The 23,188-nt window shown below is 52.2% G+C and overlaps 1 protein-coding gene and 1 long non-coding RNA gene across 3 annotated transcripts in view; one reads left to right on the top strand and one right to left on the bottom strand.

The window, feature by feature from the left end:
* The window catches only part of OSMR (oncostatin M receptor), a 42,378-nt gene that overhangs the window by 5,521 nt on the left and 13,669 nt on the right, over positions 1–23,188 (top strand). The window contains exons 2-9 of one of the 2 annotated variants that reach the window (XM_036020196.1): positions 7,927–8,010; positions 12,008–12,180; positions 16,637–16,811; positions 18,816–19,091; positions 20,433–20,562; positions 21,317–21,468; positions 22,322–22,464; positions 22,739–22,892. In XM_036020196.1, coding sequence (XP_035876089.1) covers positions 7,938–8,010; positions 12,008–12,180; positions 16,637–16,811; positions 18,816–19,091; positions 20,433–20,562; positions 21,317–21,468; positions 22,322–22,464; positions 22,739–22,892 — 1,276 coding nt within the window. In that variant the 5' untranslated portion in view covers positions 7,927–7,937. The remainder of the gene's footprint in view (positions 1–7,926; positions 8,011–12,007; positions 12,181–16,636; positions 16,812–18,815; positions 19,092–20,432; positions 20,563–21,316; positions 21,469–22,321; positions 22,465–22,738; positions 22,893–23,188) is intronic. The other variant, XM_036020195.1, reaches the window with a different exon arrangement.
* Positions 6,540–7,978, bottom strand: LOC118499412. Its single transcript, XR_004901889.1, has 2 exons — positions 7,918–7,978; positions 6,540–6,829 (listed from the first exon to the last, which is right to left on the bottom strand). It is a non-coding gene; the product is annotated as an uncharacterized LOC118499412 (long non-coding RNA).

Genomic DNA, 23,188 nt, shown 5'->3' with positions numbered 1-23,188 from the left:
GTAGGACAAAATTCCAGAAATAATGTTTCTGAATCAGAGGTGATAAATACTGAAATGTTAATAGTGCCGAATCGACAGTGATTTTAAGTTTGTACTTTTTGGCCATCAGTGAGTAACAAGGCCTCCTTCTTCAAACTCGTGCCAACACTGGATTTTAGGACCTTTTTAAGCTCTGCAATGGGACACCACACAGACACACGGGGGGACCTACACAATTACTGTCTTAACTTGCATTATTTAATTATCAGTGAGAGCATCCAGGTTTTAGTTCTTCTCTTTTGCTTCTTAGTATTTCCTTCTTGTTTATGAATTACACATCCATGTTACCGGCAAGCGTTTCTACAGGGTTGCTTGTGCTTTTCTTATTGGTTTCTGAGGGCCCCTTAAGTGGCGGGAGTGGTAACCCTTTGCCCCGACTATTAAAACTGTTGTTCTGTTTGTTGTCGGTCCAGTTACAGCACTAAACATTTAAAATTCGTAACCAGGGCAGCAACCTCTGTTTTCGTTGCTCTGGCTCTCACACTGCGCTCCAGCAGACCACACATGTAGTCGCTGCAGCCTCCCCCTCCCCCAGCACATTCCAGCACATTCCAGCATCTCATCCTGCCTAAGCAGCTTCCTTCTTTCAAAGGCTGTTTGCCTACGCCATTCTCAGGCACGCAGCCAGTTGGGAGAGTTCAGCAACACACCCACGTTCTCAGGAAGCAAATGATTGGTCATACTGCTTCTCCCAGGGATTATGTGCGGTGGGGTAACTTCCCAGGAATATAGATTTCAGTCAAGACAGAACAAGAAGTGCCGGTAAGGAGGGCAGACTGACACCCTCTTTGAAAGTAGTGTTTTATCACGTGTGGAGTGTTTACACTCATAGTCAAAGGCCTCTTCATGCTGCAAAGAGACAAGATTTGAATGAGGAGTTCTTTCTACAAAATGGGTGCGTGGTTTTTCTTTTCTCCCCTCCCTGTTTCCCCCTAGAGAGGGGGTGTCAACCAAAGACTATGAATTAGGCAATAGTTGGTCACAGGAAAAGCAGAGGGGCCTGAAAAAGAATCTATTTTCATTAAAGTTGAAAGCAAAGAGAGAACGTGAGAAAATTGATACAACTTCATATTCATTTGCCAGGATTTTCCTGGGTAGCAAAATATGTTCTGGGCCTGTGACACACCGTGGGGGACGAGATCCAAGCCACTCACAGTCCAGTTGCGGATGATGGAGATCTGAAGGATAGAATGAAACAAGAACAGATTTGGGGAAAGGACCAAGGAGTGCGGATGGGGCAGGAAAGGGTTTCTCCCTTTCTGAATTCTGCCATTGTGTGCTTCCCTGACTTTCGTCCCCCACTGGAAATCGGAAGTGGCAGCGCTGCTCACGGATGGCTGCAGGGAGAGAAGAACCCCTGTGGAAGGAGCGAGAGGGTTGGGGGGCCTTTCCATGTCAGACGCTGGGCTTTGGAGACCCGCTGGGCATACTCAGGGCAGGTGGGGAGCAGGCACCGCCGACGCCTGGAGGAGCCAGCCCTCCAGCCACCCCAGCACGCAGCCCTCGCCCTTCCGGTGGTGCAGGAAAGCCAGGCCTAATTCTGGATTTTGGCTTCCCTCTGCCTGAGGAGGGGTAGAGCGGGGTATGGGGTGCCTCAGGGCTCTGTGCTGGGCTCCCTCTTTTCTGTCTGTCCTCCTTGTCTTGGTGCTAAGCAGGCAGCTGAATTCATGCCCCGGCCAGGACCCCTCCCATGAACTCCCTATCATGTATCTGGCTTGTTCCTCAATATTTTCATCTCAGTTTTAACACGAGGCAAATGGAGCCCCGCTACAGCCCACTTCCTCTGTCCTTCCGCTTCTCTATTGAACGCAATTCCAGTCCTGTGGGCTCAGACGACATTTAGAGCTGTTCACCATGTTTTGCTTTGCCACCACTCCCCGCCCTGCCCATGCTGTCTTTCAGTCCCTCTGGGGGTCCCCCGCTACTGCCACCACCCTGGTCTGAGCCAGCGTCCTTCTCCCCAGGCGACTGCTGTGACCCCCTAACTGCCCGCGCCGCCACCGCTGTCACCCCTGCAGTCTCTCCTCATTCCTGGGTCCTCCCTGTTCCCTGTACGTTAAACCATGTTGTCCCTCTGCTCAAAGTTCCGTGTGGCTGCCCCCTTTCCCAAGTAGAAGCCACATGTCCAGAACCGTGCCTCCTGTTTGCTCCCCCTCTCTGTGTGCCCCTGCCTTTCACCGCCTGTCCCTCACCTCCTTGCTCACACCAGCCCTGGCCTTTTCCTCCTCAACCCCACCAAGCACTCTCCTACCCCAGGATCTTTGCACAGGTTGCTCGCTCACCTCCAGGCTTTGCACTGTGTGAGTCAGGGCCCATCCCGGAGCAGCTGGCGCTCGGAGTCCAGAACTCGAGGGGGTTTATGTGTGAGGTGTGGAGCAGGGACCACGTGGGTCGTGCAGTCAGTTGCGTGGGGCTTACAAGCAGCCGGGCTCTGTGCTTTCACCTCCAAAGAGAGCCTCTGTGCTGTCGGGGAACCTGCCCCTCCCCGGCGTTTCCCAAGGGGCTCCGTGCCTGTCCCTGGGGTGTTCCAGCTGCTGAAGCTCGTTCTGCAAGTTTTGGGTGAACTTTATCAATTTCCCCAGAAGGTTTCCAGACAATAGCTGGACTTGGCAGTCCTTCTGTGAGGCACGCCGTGGGAAACAACTCCCACTTTGCTGGGGTGCAGGCACGGACCATCGTGTCCCGGTTGCTGCCTGCCCAGCGTGTGTGAAACAGAGTGTGTCAAACCGAAGGAAATACAAGCAGTAAATCCAAATGGCTGCTGGAGCTAACCTTGGACTCCCAGCCGACGCGCCTGAGAGAGGGTGGGGAAGGGCAGGACTCTGGAAGGACTGTCCTGGTGGCTCCCAAAGACTCTCCTGCGACTCCCAGACCGTGGGAGCGTGCCCTCCGTGGTACTTAGTACTCCGCAGCGGTGCTGCGTGACAACCTTCCTTCCTTGATTTCTGGTTACCCTGGGCGGGTCGGTGGCTCCTCACGTTCAGCTTTACATGTTCTACCATGGAAAACATTTGATTTGCTGCAAGTCCAAACTTTTAGGACTTTAAAAAAATTTAGTTGTTGTTCAAGTACAGTTTTCTGCCTTTTACTCCCATCCCAGCCCACCCCCCCGCCAGCCCTCCCCACCTCCCTCCCATTTCCACCCCCCCTAGTTTTTGTCCATGTGTCCTTTAAATTTGTTCCTGTATACCCTTCCCGTTTTCCCTGGAATTCCCTCCCCTCTCCCCTCTGGTCACTGTCAGCCTGTTCTCTATCTCAGTGTCTTTGATATACTTTGCTTGTTTCTTTGTTTTGTTGTTTAGGTTCCTGTTAAAGGTGAGATCATATGGTATTTGTCTTTCACGGCCTGGATTATTTCGCTTAGCATAATGCTCTCCAGCTCCACCCATGCTGTTGCAAAGGGTAGGAGCTCCTTCTTTCTTTCTGCTGCATAGAATTCCATTGTGTAAATGTACCATAGTTTTTTGATCCACTCATTTACTGATGGGCATCTAGGTTGCTTCCAGCACTTGGCTGTTGTAAATTGTGCTGCTATGAACATTGGGGTGCATAGGTTCTTTTGGATCGGTGTTTCAGGGTTCTTTGGATATAATCCCAGTGGTGGAATTGCTGGGTCAAAAGGCAGTTCCATTTTTAGTTTTCTAAGAAAGTTCCATACTGTTTTCCATAGTCACTGTACCAGTCTGCAATCCCACCAACAGTGCACTAGGGTCCCCTTTTCTCCACAACCTCTCCAACACTTGTTGTTTGTTGCTTTGTTTATGATGGCCATTCTGTCTGGTGTGAAGTGGTAGCTCACTGTGGTTCTAATTTGCATCTCTCTGATAGCTAGCGATATTGAACATCGTTTCATGTGTCTCTGGATCCTCTGTATGTCCTCCTTGGAGGAGTGTCTGTTCAAGTCCTTTGTCCATTTTTTAATTGGGTTCCTTGTCTTCTTAGAGTGGAATTGTGTGAGTCCTTTATATATTTTGGAGATTAAAACCCTTGTCTGAGGTATCATTGGCAAATATGTTTTCCCATAGTTGGTTCTTCTTTTAATTTAATACTGTTTTTTTTCTTTTTAGCTGTGCAGAAGCTTTTTATTTTGATGAGATCCCATTTGTTTATTCTTTCCTTTATGTCCCTTGTTCTAGGGGACATATCAGTGAAAACATTGCTGCATGAAATAATTGAGATTTTCCTGCCTATGTTCTCCTCTAGGACTTTAATGGTGTCATGACTTATATTTAAATCTTTTATCCACCTAGAATTTATTTTTGTGTATGGTGTAAGTTGGTGCTCAAGTTTCATTTTTTTGCATGTAGTTGTCCAGCTCTCCCAACACCATTTGTTGAAGAGGCTATTTTTACTCCATTTTATGTTGCTGCCCCATTTGTTGAATATTAATTGACTGTAGAGACTTGGATTTATTTCTGGGCTCCCTGTTCTGTTCCATTGGTCCATGGAACAATGGTCCTGTTTTGATTACAGTGGCCTTGTAATACAATTTGGTATCAGGTATTGTGATCCCTCCTACTTTGCTCTTCTTTCTCAAAACTGCAGCAGCTATTCAGGGTCATTTATGGTTCCATATAAATTGTTGAAGTGTTTGTTCTATGTCTGTGAAATATGCCATTGGTACTTTAATAGGTATTGCATTGAATCTGTAAATTGCTTTGGGTAGTATGGACATTTTGATGATGTTAATTCTTCTGATCCATGAACACAGTATATGTTTCCATTTGTTTGTGTCTTCCTTGATTTCTTTCTTCAGTGTTGTGTAGTTTTCTGAGTACAAGTCTTTTACCTCCTTGATTAGGTTTATTCCTAGGTACTTTATTTTTCTTGTTGCTATATGAAATGGGATTTTTTTCTTGATTTCTGCTTCTGCTGTTTCATTGTTGGTATACAAAAATGCCTTTGATTTCTTGATATTGACTTTGTATCCCACTGTTTTGCCAAATTCATTTATTAGGTCAAGCAGTTTTTTGGCCGAGTCTATAGGATTTTCTATGTACACTATCATGTCATCTGCAAACAATGACGGTTTTGTTTTCTCCTTTCCCATTTAGATGCCTTTTATTTTCTTTTCTTATCTGATCACTGTGGCTAGAACCTCCAGTACTGTATTGAATGGAAGTGGTGAAAGTGGACAACCTTGTCTTGTTCCCGATCTTAGTGGCAAAGATTTTAGGTTTTGCCCATTGAGTATGATGTTGGCTGTAGGTCTCTCATATATGGCCTTTATTATGTTGAGGAATGCTCCCTCTATTCCCACTTTGCTGAGTGTTTTTATCATAAATGGGTGCTGTATCTTATCAAATGCTTTTTCTGAATCTATTGATATGATCCTGTGATTTTTGTCTTTGTTTTTGTTTATATGATGTATTACATTTGTTGATTTGTGAATATTGAACCATCCTTGCATCCCTGGGATGAATCCCACTTGGTCATGGTGTATGATTTTTTTAATGTATTGTTGGATGAGGCTTGCCAGTATTTTGTTGAGGATTTTAGTATCTATGTTCATCAGCAATATTGGCCTGAAGTTTTCTTTCTTTGTTGTGTCTTTATCTGGTTTTGGGATTAGGATGATACTGGCTTCATAAAAAGAGTTTGGAAGTCTTCCATTATTTTGGATTTTTTTTGGAATAGTCTGTGAAGGATGGGGGTTAGCTCTTCCTTCAATGCTTTGTAGAATTCTCTTGTGAAACCATCTAGTCCAGGGTTTTTGTGTGTCGGGAGTTTTTTTTTTTTTATTACTGCTTCAATTTCATCTACTGTTATTGGTTTGTTCAGGCTTTCTGCTTCTTCTTCATTGAGTTTTGGAAGATTATATTTTTCTAGAAATTTGTCCATTTCACCTAGGTTTTCAAATTTCTTGACATACAGTTCTTCATAGTAACTTCTTAAAATCCTTTGTATTTCTGTAGTATCAGTTGTATCTCTCGTCTTTCATTTCTGATTGTGTTTATTTAGGTCCTCTCTCTTTTTTTCTCAATGGGTCTGCTTAAAGGCTTGCCGATTTTGTTTATCTTTTCAAAGAACCAGCTCCTGGATTCATTGATCCTTAGAATTGTGCTTTTAGTCTCTATGTCATTTAATTCTGCTCTGATCTTGGTTATTTCCTTCCTTCTACTTGCTCTGGGCTGTCTTTGTTGTTGTTCCTCGAGTTCTCATAGGCGTAGGGTTAGGTCGTTTGTTTGAAATGTTTCTATCTTTTTTTGGTAGGCCTGTATTGCTATGAACTTCCCTCTCAGGACTGCCTTCTTTAGGAACATTTTAAATAGGCTTTTTATAAAGAGGGCATAAGGCTGCATGCCTGCGTCACCATTTGAATGTCCCGTTTTTAAATTTGCCCGATGAGATTTCCTCACCGTGGTGGCACCCTGCCTCCCTCAGGTGATGAAGGGAACTCAGACCAGGACTGGATGGGTGTTGAAGCTGCACAGTGAGCGCCGGACACTTCCCTTTGGCATTTTTCCTTTGCCTTCCCTTTGGTTCCCAGCAGAAACTCGTTTTTTTTAAAAAGTAGTGCCCCTCCACCCTTCCCACCACAGCGATGTGCAGTTGTCATAGGAACCAGTGTGAAGTTGTAAGGAAAGATTTTAGAGAGGTGTGAATGGCCTCTTGGCCAAATACAAGGGGCAGAAAGCAGAGCTTAAAGACTATGAACAGAAGTTGTCGTTTGTAGACTTCTGCAACTGTTGCAATTGGGCTCAACTCACCTGTAGGCAGGCCGGACCACGGCAGAGTAAGTGATGGCCTGGCTTACCCTCTTCCCGTCTTCATGGTCATTCCCATTGACCTACACAGGCCATTAAAAAACAGAGAGTGTGTGTAATGTGAAGGGATGGCCTGGTACACTGACTTCCTAGAGATTGATGAGAGCCAGGTGGCTAGACAGAGGCCAGTTTTGACCTTGAGTTGTTTGATCGTTTCTCTCTCTGATGAGCCAGAATTTGAAGTAGAACAGTGAGATGCAGTGCTTCTCCTGACTAACACATTGATTGTTGAATTAGAAACTCATTAACCTTCTCGAGGTCATCCAGGCTCATTCTCCTGCCCTCAGACTTTTCCGTGGTCAAAGGGCTTGACGAATCAGGGGTCCTCCTGGGCTTGCAGTTTAAAACCCTCTCTGAAGGCAAGGGGAACTGGAAATTGTTTCAAACAATGAAGCACCATCTTTGTAGGTAGAATGTGCTCCTTCTTCCCGACTGTGATTTTAATGAGACAAGGAACCGGGAAGATGAGTCCCCCCACCCCCGTAGGTCATTAAGGCATTAATTCAGATTTAGCCCTTTTGAAACTGGCCTCTGTACTCTTGCTAATCAGTCTGGTTTTTTATATTTAAATGTGTCTCCATGCTTCACCTTTCTTTATGCACCTTTGCCTGATTTGAAGAAACTGGGGGATCAGGCATCTCTTGCCGCTCAGCCCGAGAGGCAGGAACAGACTGCGTTCTCCGCCGGTGATCAGCTGGTCCTGGCTGGGGGCAGGGGTGTGGCGGAGCCGGGCGCCCGGGCTGGGTGACTCAGCTCCACCTTCCTCGCGGCTCACGCTCCTCGGGGCTCCAGTGGTGTAGCCCAGAAATGTTCTTTTCATGCCCCAGGCAGAAACACGAAAGAGCAAGCAAAAACACACACACGGTCTCCTTAGGCATCGGCTCCAAGCCAGCACGCCATCACTTTGGCCTCACGGTGGCCAAAGCAAGTCCCATGGAGTGGGAGACACTTGCAGTTCCTCTTGGGTGGGAGCTCCAGGGTCCCAATGACAAGGGGTGAGGGTCTTGGGGGAGAGAGCATGGGCGGCTTTAATGCCATTGTCTACCACAGGTGGCTCAAAGAGACCCTCTCCGTGCTAAATTCAACGAGGTTTCCCTCCGGGGCCATTTACGTTTTTCAGGAAACAGAACTATGGCTCCCTTGGCAGCCCTTCAAGCGACATTCCTCTCGGCGCTGCTGTTCTTGGGAACTGACTGCGGCAAAGGTAAGATGTGGAAAGAGCAACAAAGGAAACAATCCCATAAAGGACACAAATGAGGTAATGGTTGGTTCCGAAGAAAAGTTGAGCAATTCTTTTTTTTCCTCCTGAAATTACACGGAATTGGTGAGTAGCAACGGGCCCCCCCCATCACCGGTCCTGGCCTCACGGAGCTGGATGGCTCATCTGAATAAGCCGCCCTTGGCCTCCAGCTTCCTCGGGCGGACCTAACCCTGCAGAACCTCTGGGTGGATATGTTGAAAGTGACCTTGACCAGGAGAGTCCCTCCTGCGTCGTGCCAGGGAGAGATGGGTGTGAGGCCGCCCAGGGCTGGCTGCTAAGTTAGAACGAGCTGTGATGTCCTTCAGCTGTGTTTACGGAAAGGCTACTAGCTACAAGATAGCACTGCTAAATGCTGAGATGCCGTTCATGGGTTTTTTAAAAAGCACTTGTGGCTTAGCTACCCCCCCCCCCCCCACTGAGGGTGTTTGGAAATCAATGAACTGTATAAACAAAGTCACTTAGAATTCAGTTCTTCTGCAATGTTTACCAATACTTTATTCTTCGAGCCAGAGGGTTTCTATCGGTTTATAAAGTTTCTGTCGCTGTGTCCTGTGTGTTACAAAGCTTTCCATTTCCCCCGGCTTGTGTTTGCTACTCTCTGTGCTCCCGTGGTGAGACGGAGAGCACAGGTACGTGATTTCCGTAGTTAGCCTTGCAGCCCCGGCTGTGCAGTCCCAAAAGGACATTCACGAGCAACAGCCCCAGCATTTTCCAGTGTCGCCTTACGACTCTGTGGAAAGGTATTTGGACATGAAAACAGGAGGTTTCGTTCTGATAATAGCTTAATTTCCTGTCTGACACCCCTTAGGTCTGGGTTGAGTTCTTTCAGCTTCAGAGTGCATTGACAAATGCTACTTTGATGGCTTCTCAGAAATGGTAGTTTGAGTGTTGGTGTCTCCCCTAATCTGGAGCTGAATGGTGGGAACTGAGACTGCTCACCGGTAGCTTGTGTGCCCTCCCTCCATCCACCGTACGTCCAGATATGTAAGCCTGGCCCTCCTGGGCCCGCGGTCCCAGCTCCTGGCTCCACGGTCCCAGCTCCCGGCTCCGCAGACAATCCCAGGCACTCAGCCAGGCTTTGGGCGGCTCACTTCCCCAGGGAAGACTCATCGCCTGGCCCGAGACTGTTCGCTGTGTGCCCTCCCCTTGCCCAGGCTCTGCGGCTCCGAGCGACTGCCACTCCCCTCTCGGCCCCTGGCATTTGGATCCCACACACACTTACCTGTCTTTCTAGCACGGGTCTGTGTTTCTGCTTCCAGCGTTCCCAGCCTAGCGTGCCTGCTTTGCTAAGTCACCCTGTGTTGGGTCTCGCCCGCACTGCTTGGATTTCCTGTCTCAGTTCTCGCTACATCCGACAGGTGCCTACCAAACCTCCCCACGCAAACTGGTCGTCCTCCCACGGGATCGCCCGGCCAGGCTCGCGTGGGAGGCTCCATTCCAGGTCCCGAGCTCCTCCCGGCCGCTCCGGTGAGCCCTGGGCTCGCGTCTCCCTCGGCGGGAGGTCAGGGCTGCCTGCAGCCTCTGGCCGAGTTTCCCTCCGCTCTCGTGTGCGTAGGTGTGTACGGAGGTAAAGATGGGAGTGTGTACACTTTTTCATAGAAGTGGAGTTATACCATATCTCCTGGGAGTATTTACACCTAAGTGTGTGTGTGTATATATACTTGTTAAAGTATACACACTTCTGATAACTATATAGACTTATTAAAGTACATATAGTATAAAGCATACTTATTGTCTATAGCCTAAGTATATATACTGGGAAAACAGACTATATATACTTCATAAAGTACACACACTTTAGTATATACATGTTTACATACTTTAATATATACTTACTAAGATTAATACAACACACAGTGAGAGTTTTTACCTTGGACGTGAACTGTTCTTCTAGAAATAAATTATAGTTAATGGCTGCACAGTGTCCCACCTTATGAATGGGTCATGGTTTATTTCCTCAGGCGGGGCCGGGGCCAGGCAGAGAGACGGGGCTGGGAAGGGAGGGGCGGCCGGGGCTGCTGCGACGGAACCCGGTCAGCCCGTTCCCAGGCCCGGTTCCCGTCTGGCGGGGCTCCAGGGCAGTGTGGTGCAGCGAGTGCTGGGCCCAGGGCCAAGAGCCCTGGGTTCTGGTCTCGTTGTGTGGTTTTGGGAAAGTCACTTCCTTCTTTCTGACCTCAATTTCCTCATTTGAAAAACAATGCAATGGACTCGATAATCTCCAAGGTCCCGTTGCTCTCTCTGACTTTACCTCAGCCTTTCCCACTGTTGCCCAAGGGAGCCCTGGGTGGTTTCCAACCGGATTATTCCAACTGACTGATGCCCCTCCAGCACCTGAGTCACTCCCCAGTTGCTGACACTGCTGTCAGTGTACAGGGCTCCCCGTGTGTCTAATGCATCAGACAGTGGCTCTCTAGAGTTTCCAGAAATAAAGGTGATCCTGGTGGGTAACTCACTCATTCAGTGACCAGTCACTGAGCGTCTGAGCTGTGACAGGTGTGTTACTGGCCCTGGTTTCACTGAGCTGAGTAAGTCCTAGTCTCACCCTGGTTTAGCTCACAGTCCACGGGAGACAGACACACGACAGAGGGTCACCGCCCTCTGTGATCAGTGCGCACACTGGGGCTGCGGAAAGCAGCCACGGGGAGAAGAGGGCGCCCGGAAGGACACGTCAGGGTGTTTGTGAGGAGGTGCTTGCCGGGCACTTAAGACCTCATGGAGATCCTGGGTCTCTGTCATCCGAGGTCACCCTGGGCCATGGGTAAGACATTGTGCCATGTGCTGGGGACAAGAGTCCATTCAAAGATGTATAAGCGTCCACCTCTGTCCTTCTGCAAAACTGAGTCTGGAGTGAGACCAGCAGCAGCAAACCACCACCCGGGCACAGTGAAGGGGGGCTGGGTAAGGTGGGGTGATGTTGCATGCACCCCGCTTCCTCCGGTGCCACGAGCTCCACAATGATTAAAAACAGGCCCCGGCTATACCACGGCCATCAGGCACCAGCTGGCTTCCTCAGCAGTCTTCATCTTCATCCTTTCAGTACCTTGGCACCATTCGCACTTTCTTCCGACCCCCTCAAGCCAACAAGTCAGACCAGCGAGTCAGCAACACACAGTTCCTTTCGGCTCTGTGTGGCGTTTCTTCCCCCCAAGTGGGAAGGGGGGTGTCTCTCCTCTCGAAGGCCTGGCAGGGACTCGATCCCCCCATCAGGGCCCATCCGCACCCTGGGCTGTTTCCCCAGCCCACCCACCCCTGTGAGCCGCCTCGTTCATGTTTGACTCTCCCTTCTTTTCCGGCTCCATCACACCTCTGGACACTCTAAACGTGCAGTCTCGCCTTGCTTCACGAGTTGGTGGTGTCTCCCTAGCAGATGTCTTCCTGAGCCAGGGGCCTGTCACGGTCATTTGATCTCACACTCAATGCCTAGCGCGTTGCTGGCGCCGATCTTATCCACAGAGTTCAGTGGCTTTTTGCCAGACGTGTTTCACGTTCTGTGCTCTGCCGAAGTGGGATAACGCTCTATTGTACAACTATGTACTAAACAAAAAGATATTGACTCTCAAAAACAACTTTTATTTTCGACTTCCAGAAGTATGACACTGATCGCCAAAGTTCCTGCTTCTTTCTCCGGCCTTGCTGTAAATTTCCAAACCAGTTGCGTGGTCTACTAAAGTGTTCCTTATTGTTTAGTTGTTAAATTAACATGCCATTTGTTTAGTTTAATTATTGTGTATTGTTGAACTGTTTCACTCCTCTAGGCCTTAATTTCTCCATCTGCCAGATAAGTTCTAAATTCCCCGCCAGCTTTTCAAGGTGTCTGATTCTAGGATGCTCACGGGAGCAGTGTTTTTCAAAGCGAAACAATGATGATATCGAACAGTAATGACCTGTGGCTATTCAGTCGCACTGCATTGTTACTTGATGCCTCATTTTGGTCTTGCAGCCCTGTCTGAGCCTTCACAGTTGGCTCCCGAGTCACTGAAGGTCTCCATCAACACTTCACAGCAGAGTTTGCATGTACAATGGACTGTCCACGGCCTTGCGTATGACGAGGAATTAAACATGGTTTTTCAGATACAGATCAGTAGAATGACCACGTTCAATGTCATCTGGGTGGTAAGTATTTTTTTTGATGGATCTCTATTTTAAAAAAACCCCTTTCTGGTGCTGTGATTCATCTTCTCTAACACATAGAAACATCCCAGCATAGAAACGTTTTAACAGCTCATGAGTTTTCCCGAGCAATTGCGTTTCTGTGTTTTTGGCGAAGAGCATCTGGGGCCGAGGAGCGTGGCAAGTTTGGTCTGGCAGGTCGGATGGGAGGCATTAGGTGAATACATCTTACCTTCAGTTCGGCTCGGCCCCTGAGGAGGGGGCTGTCGGGCCTGTCCTAGTGAGTGCCGACCCCCCAAATCCCTGAAGGTCAGCCACCTTACTCCCCTTCCTTCCTCCTTCCCGGCCCACCAGATGTCCCAATAGGATGTACTGGCTCAGCAACATTCCTCTGGGTGGCATGGCTTCCAGTCAGCCACGCTTGCTTACACGGCTACGGACGGCCAGGAAAAGGCCACCCAGTTCTAGCACTCTGTGTCCCGGCTGGCAGAGAGCCGCTGCACGGAGCCTGCTGGAGAGTGACTTATGGTGCCCTTTGCTGTGTCACGGGTGGCTCTCTTTATCCTGAGTTAAATGAAGAGAATCCTGGTGTCACACCCTTTTGCCTTTGAGATATCTGATCCAGCTTTCACTTGTCTTGGTTCCGGTCCTGGTGTTTCCCCCGATGCTTCCTCATCCAGAGCACTGGGACACGATGGTGGCTTCTTCTCGTGATCATGTACGGTCTGGGGGGCCTTAGGGATCCACGCGTGCACGCTGCTCCCTCATGGCCGCGGGATGCTGAGGGGCAGCGGGTTGGGTTCTCACTGAGGGGGGACGGAGGAGGCGCCTGGAGAGGAGGCAAACGCAGCAGCAGCGATGTGTCATTGCCGGGGAACCTCTGTTCGCCCAGTGGGCGGCCACCCTTCTCTCAGGCGGTGGAAGCGGGGGCCCGGGGGTCCAGAAGCTTAGCTCCTCGAGTTAACCACAAAGGCCACTCGTTTTAAAGCCTCCAGTCACTTTCCATGTTCATCCTTGCGTCTGCAGTCCGGTGAGTGGCCCAGCCCAATACAACTCTGGCTCTGTAGGCTCAGGATTGACCGCAGGGCTGTAACTCCGCCCCCAAGGGCAGCGCCCAGCAACGGGAGCTGTTCGGGGTCCTGACCTTAGACCCCAGTGAAGTCTGCGGACAGCTGGGCACCTCCCAACACCAGCACGTCCGTCCCCCACCCCGCCATTCCACCGCATGCTAGCGATGTTTGTCTTCTTATACCTTTTTTTGTGTTTTTGATGGATACACTGGTTGTTGACTTGGACCTGGTAAAGGATTGAACAAAGGTCTCGCCGAAGCCAAGAACGGTCTAAGAAAAAGAAATTTGAGGGAAGCGCTGGAGGGATTTATGGAAAACCAGCACCTAACGCCATCCGTGAGGGTGACATCCACCTCGGACCCGGGGGTCCCGTTCTTTATTTCTCTGAAAGACGCTTCCTTCTGCCACCACGTTAGAGGAAATAGTGGCAGCCCCAGACCGAGTCGGTCCCACTCTCCATTTCTCTAACAGGCGGCTGTTTGCGTCTGTTTTCACCTTGGAGTCACGTACCAGTTCCCCTTTCCAGGGGAAGAACCTACCTCTGTGACTCACCAAGGCTCACGGTCTTTGGGAGCAGACCCGTGGTATACTTTGCCTCGTCCGTGGTATTGTCCCCGTAACTCCCAGCCCTGCCGATGGCCCCCCCGCCCCCGGAGGAGAAAGCCAAGGTTCAGAGGGTCTGGCTGTGCTGCCCCAGGGGCGGAGCCAGGGCACCCTTCACCCCGAGCCCACACAGGGACACAGGGACGAGGGCCACAGACGGCCTGCCCGGTCACCAGCGGCCCCGTGTCAGGCGATGCCATGGGGAGCCCTCATCTGAGCCTCTCAGGCCTGAAGGCGGGAGAGACGTAGGGCCCCCCACCCCCAGGAGAAGCAGCCAGCAGAGAGGGGTCCCTTCTGTGTAGAGCCAGGGGTCTCTGGGCCACACTGGAAGCAGAAGAGTCACCTTGGGCCACCCATTAAATACACTACAACATGTAATCACACAAAAAATCTCATAATACTTTAAATAAGCTTACAATTTTGTGTTGGGCCACATTCAGAGCCATCCTGGGCTGCAGGTTGGTTACCCCTGGGAGGCCATAAGCTCCCTTTCGAGGGGCAGCACCCCGTATTGCAAGCCTGACAAGGGCCTCCGTGCATGTGGAGAAGGGGCAGCCCTCTATGCTCATGTCCCAGGTGACTGTGTCCCCAGAGGAAGATCCAGGTGCCGCAGAGGGACAGGGACCCTGGCTGCCTCCCGGATGCCGCTGCCACTAAGATCCCCCACGGATGGCCGCTCCGTGCGCGGTCTCACCCTGGGCCGGTTCACCCTCGGCCTCTCTGGCCAGGGAGAGGCAGGAGAAGGAGGGAGAGGCGGTCGGTGGCAGAGGAAGGCAGAGGCGAGGGACAGCTGAGTGTGGAGGGGCCTGCAGCGTGGTCAGCCAGGCCTGAGCTCTCGCCCCCAGCCCCCAGCCCAACTCAGTGACCTCGGTGCACATCTGTGTCTGCCAGTGCCAGTTAAACTCTCCACTTAGCAGCCCAAACACAACTCAGCACATTTATTTTTAAATGGCTGAGTGGATGCGTTCAGGAAAGTTTTATCTCCTCCACTGCAAGGCCTATATACACACCACAAAGCACGAGCTGTAGTTAGAGCGAATGCACACGAATCGTGTCCGGGAGCGACGGAGCCGCTGCGCTGCGTGCGCGGAGGAAGTCATTCAGCGCACGGTTTTAGACCGCAGGCCCGGGTCCCCGCGTCCTTCAAGGCTGGGGTTTGCGAAGAGACAAACGCGAGATCAGTCAATGATGGGGAGGGACAGGATCTGCTCCGGAGTGTTGAAAAGGCGTACTCCACCTGCACAGTGGAGGGCAGGTGGGTGAACGGGAGAAGGTGACGAGTGGCCAGACAGGAGAGGTGCCTGGAGTGGGTGGGGACAGCGGGGACGGAAGCGGCCGGATTTGAGAGAGACATCAAAGCTGAGATCCAGTTTGCGGCTTGTTGGTATTGTAGAACGGTCACCATTATGGATATTGTTCGTTTTCTTTCTTTCTTTTTTTTTTTTTGTATTGGCTCTTAAGTTAAACAGTATGTAGGCAAAATTGTACTTGAAATTGCCAGATTAAGTAGTGAAAGTGGCATGGATCAGGACCCCAAGATTTGTAGTTAACAAAGTGTGTTTTATACACTAGAAATAAAGTAATGCCATGCACTGACATGAAATGGAAATGATTTGGAAACCGGAGTTCCGTGCAGAGGACATGCAGGACCAGGCGCCGCCCGGGCGCCTGCAGTGTCCTCACTCCAGGGCTGTGTTTGAGGTCAGCACCCTGCACGGGGGGAGGGCTCCCGTGGAGGGAGGTCCCCAAGCCTGCCACCTCCAGGCTGCATGAGACGTGGGCGTTGCCTCATCCTCTCTACTGTAGGATGTGCCATCGGTCCTTCAAGGTGTGGATGCAGCCTCGGTTTTCACCAGGGAGTGCAAGGGGTCAGCTGTCACCGTCCCCCAGCTGTGGGGCCAGAGAGCAGGCGTCCTGGCTGTCCCACTGGGGCCCACGGGTGGCTGGAGCTGTGGGGATGGATGTGAAGAAGAGGGAAGCTCAGTCCCTGCTCTCTTGGGGCCACGCTCACTTGAGTCAGGAACACACCCACCCATGAAGCGCCAGCAACCGCACCCGGGACACGATGGCTCCAGGGGAGGTGGGGGTGGGCGGAGACTGGAGCAAAGAGCAAGCAAGGCCTCAGGAGGGAGAAGGGGTGTGACCTGAAGGGACCGATTCCTCACACGGAGGGACAGCGGGGGACACTGTGGGAGCACACGCAGAGGTGAGGAGAAACACGTTATTCCAGAAGTGTGGGGCGGAACTCCGTGTCCAGAAGAAGGTTCCTGGAGGGAGAGGTGGGCTGGAGTCAGACTGCAGATGGCCCTGAAGGGCAGGGCGAGCTGCGGAGGAGCTTCTCAAGCTCACTAATTACGGAACAAAAGTTCCAGTGTCTCAGAGGAAGACTCGGGGCTGTGCCAAAGGACCACATCCATTTGGCTCTTGATTCTTGATTCTCTAGAAGATTTTCTTAGCAGGTCCTATGTGACCAGTGCCATGAGCACCTTCTTCCGTCTCTGACTTCGTCCCCCACAACTTGAGTTGCTTCCATGTCCGTCAACCTGCTCCACAGGAACCCTCTGCCATTGGAGGGCTGGAGCGGGTGGGGGCTGCGTTTTTGAGAAGCGCGAGGCTCTGGCTGGTTTCTTGCTGGGACGTCAGAGCGTGGGGAGCTGCCTGGGCAGCTGCCTGGGCAGCAGGGGCCAGGCTTGCTCATATCATGGAGTTGCTGTGGGATGAGTCCAGGCAAGCCATTTTCCAGCACAGCATGGCTATGTTCTCAAGTTTTTCCTCTTCATTTCTAGGAGAATTACAGCACCACTGTGGCGTGGAAGCAGGTGCTGCACTGGAGGTGGGACTCCGAGCTCCCTTTGGAGTGCACGACGCACTTTGTAAGACTGAGGGGGATGGTGGTGGAGGAAGCCGGGACCCCCGGGCCGAGGCCCTGGAGCAACTGGACCTCCTGGGAGGAAGTCGATGGTAAGAAGTGAGGTGCTGAGCGAGTGAAAGGCTGAAACAGGTACTTGGGGATCCGTAGTCCAATCGTGGTGGCCCCTTTGGGGGACGCGGCAGACACCAGCACTCATTTCCTTGGGCTCCCTTTACAGCTAAAAAGTGGGGGAGTGACACTGGGCACCCGGAGGGAGACTTCTGAGGTTTAGCCTCTGAATTTATTAATTGAAATAATTATGCAAATCCAGACGATTGTTATCTGTTTTCCAAATGTGCAAAGCGTGTTTATTACAGAACGCTAAGTGAACCAGGCAGAACACAAATTCAACATACGTTTTTATAAGAATAACATGCAACATGTGTACGCAGCTGGAGCACAGGCTGCAAGCTCCGTTATGACTATGCAGCTCTGACCGTGTGTTCTTGAAGCGGTCATAAATGAGTGCCGGTGGTCGTGTTCCAATAAAACTTTATTGACAAAAACAGAGGGTGGGCCGGCATCGGCCCCTTGCTTAGTTTGCTAGTATCCCTAATGTAGACAGAAGGGGGGTGAAGGTTTAGTTTGAGTAATGAGCTTATGGGTACACACATGTTAACTATGTCAATTTTGATGATTTCATTTCGTTGTAATTAAAGTTTAGAGTGGGTGTGCCGCCATTTCTCACGCTCCAGCTAAGCGGTAGGCAGGCCAGTTCTCGAGTAGCAGGAGTGGCTCCTCTCACTACAGACCCCGTCAGGGTACCGGGAACTCCCGCCAGTGGGACCGCGTCTTTGTCAAGTGTTTATGCCGGTTTGTGAGCTCAACTGGTAACACATTTACCCACAAGGGGCCTTGGGCATTGGTTTCACACTAAATAAGAGAATGAAGTCTACATTCTAGTTCCTCTTTTAAACACTACGCGTCTTAACTTAGTCCTCACATCTGCCCAGTGAAATATGTGGTGTTCTCATCCCCACTTCACAGAGGAGGAAACCGAGTCACAGACAGGTTAGAGAACCCAGGCAAGGCCAGCAGCCCGCTAACCGTGCGGCAGGTCGGACCGTCCCAAGGCCCCGCTCCCCACAGCGCCCCCTACCGCCGAAGGAGGGACACGCCCCCAGGCACAGCCGAGGCTGAAAAGACCGCACTGAGAGAGAAAGAGCAGCTTCCTTAGCAGCACATCGGGTTTGATAGAATAGACCCCGCTTCTCGAGACTGTGATCTCCAGAGCAGCTCAGGAATAAGCGGGAAACCCGGTTCTTCCCGCCCCGCAAAGCACTGGTCCTCCGTCCCGGCCACACGTTAGAACCCCCCGGGGACATAAACAACCATCCCGTGCCCTGGCCACCCTGCAGCGGGGGCTGACTGCGTGGGGCGGTGGGAGCGGAGCGGCTCCCCGGGGGGCTGGCGGTGAGCGCAGGCGGCGCGGTGGAAGGAGGCACGGCCCGGGGAGGATGGGGACGATGCTTGCGGAGACGGGAGGCCCGTACGTGTGTGCCGGCAGGCCGCGCAGCCGGAGCGGCTGGAGCACAGGGAGATCCCGGAGCGGCTGGCGTGTCTGGGAAGTGGGAGGGGACGCGACTCGCAGGACAATTTAGAGATGACGCAGGAGGTGGGGCTTCGGAGCTGGCCAGACCCAGCGTGAGTGACCGTGGCTTTGCCACTTGAGCGAACTTGAGCTCAGTGCTCCCTGTCCCGTGGTTGTGAGGCGTAAGGATGCCGTGAGATGAGGGAGGAGCCACCTAAGACAGGGCCTCCCCCACGTGGCTTCCGCTGTCGGAAGCCCCTAGCGCCAGCCACCCAGGTACAGCAGCTCTCAGGGGTCACGGCGCTGGAAATCGGCCCGGGTCAGCAGGGTCAGCACACCCGCAGGGGCAGTGGTGAGGGCAGAGGACTGGTTTGTGTGCATGCATCAGCAGTTATTACAAGTGTGCTGGAGAAACCTGGGCTCCCCTGGCCTCCAGAAGGCAGGAAAAGCTGAGTGAGGCGGCAGGGGGCTGGCTTGGATTTTGAGCGACTTTCCGACCGAGTCGTCCGGTCTTCTCTCGTAGCACAGAAGTCGCTGGGACCCGACTGGCTGTTCGTTTTCCCCGAAGAGAAGCTGGTGGAGGAAGGCTCCAACGTCACCATCTGTTACGTGTCCAGGAGCCACGAAAACAACGTGTCCTGTTCTTTGGAAAGTGCACCGATACTCGGAGAACAGCTCAGTCCAAACGTGTCTGTGATCACCTTGAACAACGTCTCTTTCATTAGGAAGACGGGGACGAATTTCTTTTGTCAGATGGAGCAGACACACACAGTAAAGGGTTCCGTTCTCTTTGTCTCGAGTGAGTATGCTCCCTCTCTGGGCCCTCCGTCCCGTTTCTTAAGGAGTCGGCGGAGTCTGCTTTGCCAGAAGGCAAACCTTCCCACACACACACACACACACACACACACACGGCCTCGGTTTCCTCTGACTTCCTAAGTCTTACAGCAGGGACGCAGGAAAAGACACTCAAGAGCCACAGCAGCAGGATTTCCTGTTGTTTTCTTGTCCTTGCTGACCGTTGCATTCCTAGAAACCAGGGGTGCTCAAGGGGAGAAAGTTCAGGGCAGGGCCCGGAAATGCCTGCTTTGCCTCGACCCTGCTGCTGGGAGCGCAGGCTGGCAGGGAGGGCAGGGGAGGGCGGGGCTGTTGGCAGAGGGTGGCGGCCAGGAGGCAGCTGGTCTCTGGTTCTGGGCCCCGGGTGAGTCTGCTTCCCGTGCCAGGCGTGCCATCTCGGCCAAGCTCCCCAGCCCCTCTGAGCTGGTGTCTGCCTCTGGGAGAGAGGGAGATGGTGACGTTTGTCGTGAGGATCAATGAACGTGGACCTGGACTGGGCCTGGCCCTACCCGGATCTCTGCAGGTGGCAGGCGCCCGGCAGTGAATGTTCCAAAGCCCCGCTGGTGGCCGCGGTGGAGCGGGGTCACTTTCTGCTTTATGTCGGTCTGTGGGCACATGCCGGTGGCCCCCTGTGCTCTGTCTTGAGGTGGCCCTTCCCTGCACTTTAGAGCAGAATCTATGTTTCCGCCCTCACTGCTTCCCTGGCAAAGGGCGTCTCCAGGCTCCGGGGCACTCAGTTTAGCTGTGCTCCTTGGAATGGCCTCCAAGGATCCCAGGGACTCCGAGGAGTCGGAGGTCTGCCCCACTCCTTGGACCTCTCGGCTCTGGGCTGCTGAATGTGGCAGCTTCCCCCAATCTGACCGACTGTTGGCAACCCGAGCAGGACCCCCGGGCTCTCCTCGAGCCACAGTGCACAGCATGAGGCTCCAGGCAACACCGACTTCGTCCTTTCCTTCTTTCACGCACAGGGTCTGGCTTTGAGCCGTGCTCATTGAGTGCAACCCCCATCCAGCACTGTCAGTGCTGGCTGTGCAGAACCCTGACCCCCCTCCCCCGCCCCCTGCCCCCAGGACGCCCAGAAAAGCACAGGAGGAGAAAGGACAGGGGCCACAGTGATGCTGCATCTGAAACGTGACCTTCTGGCACTGCGAACCTGTAAAGGGAAGGGATCCGTGTAACGATCCTTTTATTGTTCGGAGTCACTCTTGTTCCGGACCCTGTAGAGAGCTTCCCATTTTTTTTGTTTTTGATTTAACGAGGTCTTTCATTTGTTTTCTTTTGTTTTTCTTTTCCTTTCTACGGACAGAAGTACTTGAGGAGCCCAAGGGCCTTTCTTGTGAGACTCGGGACTTCAAGACTTTGACCTGCACTTGGGACCCTGGGACTGACACCGACCTGCCCAACTACCGCTCCCAACACTACATGTTATTTGAAGCGTGAGTCAGCTCTGGTCCCATCGTTGACAGAGTCCTCCTTGTCTGAGGTGCTCGTGACAACCTACCCAAGGCCACACTCAGACATTGCACGAAACTCGAACCCCTATTTCAAGACCACCCCGCCAGCACCAGGGCCTCTGTAGCCGGTCACGAGCATACAACACGCCCTCGCTGAGTTTCGCTGAAGGAAAATGTGGCATGAAAATGGTTCATCCTGATGAACATATTTTTATCTTTTTTTAAAAAATATTTTATTTATTTATTTTTAGAGAGGGAAGGGAGGGAGGGAGAGAGAGACAGAGACAGACAGAGAGAGAGAGAGAGAAACATCAATGTGTGGTTGCTGGGGGTTATGGCCTGCAACCCAGGCATGTACCCTGGCTGGGAATCGAACCTGGGACACTTTGGTTCCCAGCCCGCGCTCAATCCACTGAGCTACGCCAGCCAGGGCCATATTTTTATCTTTTAATTAATAGTTCCATCCGAGTCTTTAGTTTCTAACTTTTTAAGGGTATCCAAAGTCAGTTAAGGGGAGTTCTCACCACCCGCAAGGGGGAGTCAGTGGCTCATCATTCCGGATTTAACCTCGTGAACCGAACTCGTTGGAGCAACGCTGTCCCTGCTGGAGAGGGCTGGGTCTCATGTAGAGCTCAGTTCGGACGTCCCGAGGGTCCCCCCAAGGGTGGAGACAGGGGTACACATCTGCGCTGGCAAAAGTGTTAACTCTGAAACTGTTCTGTTTTGTTTTGTTTAGATTTTCTGGAGAAAACAAATCGTGTGAGCACAAAGACTCGTGTGTTTGGCAAGTAGCTCCAGGCTCCCAGGAAACCTACAACTTCACACTCGTGGCTGAAAACTTCTTTAGGAAGAGAAGCGTCAATATTGCTTTCGACCTGGCTCACCGAGGTGAGAGACTCGGTGTTCAGACCCGAGAGGGACGGTTCGCCAGCTTGGTGTCAGGGACGGTTCGCCTGGCGAGCAGCACACGCCAACCCGTGTTTTGCCGGCGGTGGTTCCGAGGCTGGTTCTGTTTTCAGCGTCTTCGCAGCGCTTTTTGGATCCGTCCCCGTCCCTCCAGGGGACAGGCTGGGCCCTGGGCAGTAGCGTGTGAGCTGGGACCTGAAGGCCTCGGTGCCGTGATTAAGGTCCACGCACGCACAGCTGGGCGGTGAGCACAGGCGTTCACAGGCAGCGTGGTGGGCTCGCTGTCCCAGGCTCCTACCTCTTTCTCCATGATCGGCCTGGTGCTTTTCGCTCTTCTGCAGCTCCGCTTTCGTCCCTCCGGCCGGAACTACGGGACTTCCTTAGTCTCCCCGTTCTGACACTCGCTTGCACTCCTGTGCCAAGTGTCAGGAGGGAACAGAAGGAGGTCAGTTCAGAACTGCTGCTAATTCTGGTCTCTCCCTTTGGTTACACTCTGGGTGCTGTTATCTCCTCCCCGTGGGGGCGGCTTCTCCAAGTTCGGGCACCCCTCCACCACCTGCCTGACGTGTTTCAGTGCAAGAGTCCTCCGGGGGCTTCTCTTTGTGTTTTGTTCCGAGTTCCGAAAGTAATCAGGGAGAGAGAAAGGCTGGAGTTGGCTGACTCCGTCCTGGCTGTGCGTCAGGTTTTGCTGGCCATTTTCTCAGAAATAAACAAAACCACGCTTATCGAATGAGTAAAGGAGGAAATGAGCTGCTGACTTTTACCAAAGTCTTTTGGATCTATGCTTGCATTTTTTGTTTTTTACTTGGTCTCCTTCCTCTTCCCCCTTTGGCAGTTCGCCCCATGGACCCCTTTTCGATGAGCCTAAAAAGCGTCAGTGCCACAGGTGCCACCGTGACCTGGAAGGTGCACCCCGTCCGGGATCATTTCACACACCTGTGTCAGGTTGAGCTCCATGGTGAAGGAAAAGTGATACAGGTAAGCAGACTGCTTACTATTCTATTCCCACACATCCCTGTGTGCCCTGAACAGAGAGACGAGGGAATCAAATCCCTCTAAACCCGTATTTCCGTGTGGGTTCGGCTGGGGTGGGTTTCAGGCAGGGCACGTCCCGGACGTTCAGAGCCGGGAAAGGGGGCCTCAGAGCTATTTCCTCGCAAAGAAGCCGTCTTCCCCGCGTCAGGAGGTGCTGTGCCGTGGTCTGGCTCCACGGAGAGCGCGCTCACTGGGACGTCTGTCTTTCTGTATCAAGCAGCACAACGTTTCCGTGGAGAAGGACGGGCAGCGTCCCTTCAGCGAGCTGGAGCCGGCCATGGAATACACGGCCCGCGCCCGCTGCGCGGCGGCCGAGCACTTCTGGAAGTGGAGCGGGTGGACGGGCCAGGACTTCAGGACACTCGCAGCGGGTGCGTGGAGACCCCCGGCGGTTCACTCGGGGACCTCGGCTGACTCCCGGGAGGCCGGCCGGCTTCTCTGAGAACTCCTGGTTGTGCCAATAGCTGAGGGCAAACGATTACAAAAGGGGCTGGGGGGCTCTCTTGAAAAGTTTTTAAAAAATTAAAAAAAAAACGGAATGCAATGATTAGTGAGATGTGAGTGGGAAGGCATCCACTGCAAACATTTGCCGTCGGTGTGATTTCTGCTCTGTCGTCACCTCTCTGATCTTGGGTTTTGCCAAAGGGGCTTCTAAGCTCCGGGCATC

The sequence above is a fragment of the Phyllostomus discolor genome, chromosome 3 (assembly GCF_004126475.2).
Source record: "Phyllostomus discolor isolate MPI-MPIP mPhyDis1 chromosome 3, mPhyDis1.pri.v3, whole genome shotgun sequence".
NCBI lineage: Eukaryota > Metazoa > Chordata > Mammalia > Chiroptera > Phyllostomidae > Phyllostomus > Phyllostomus discolor.
Note: the sequence above shows the minus strand (reverse complement) of the source record. Positions and strands in the feature narration are given on the sequence as shown.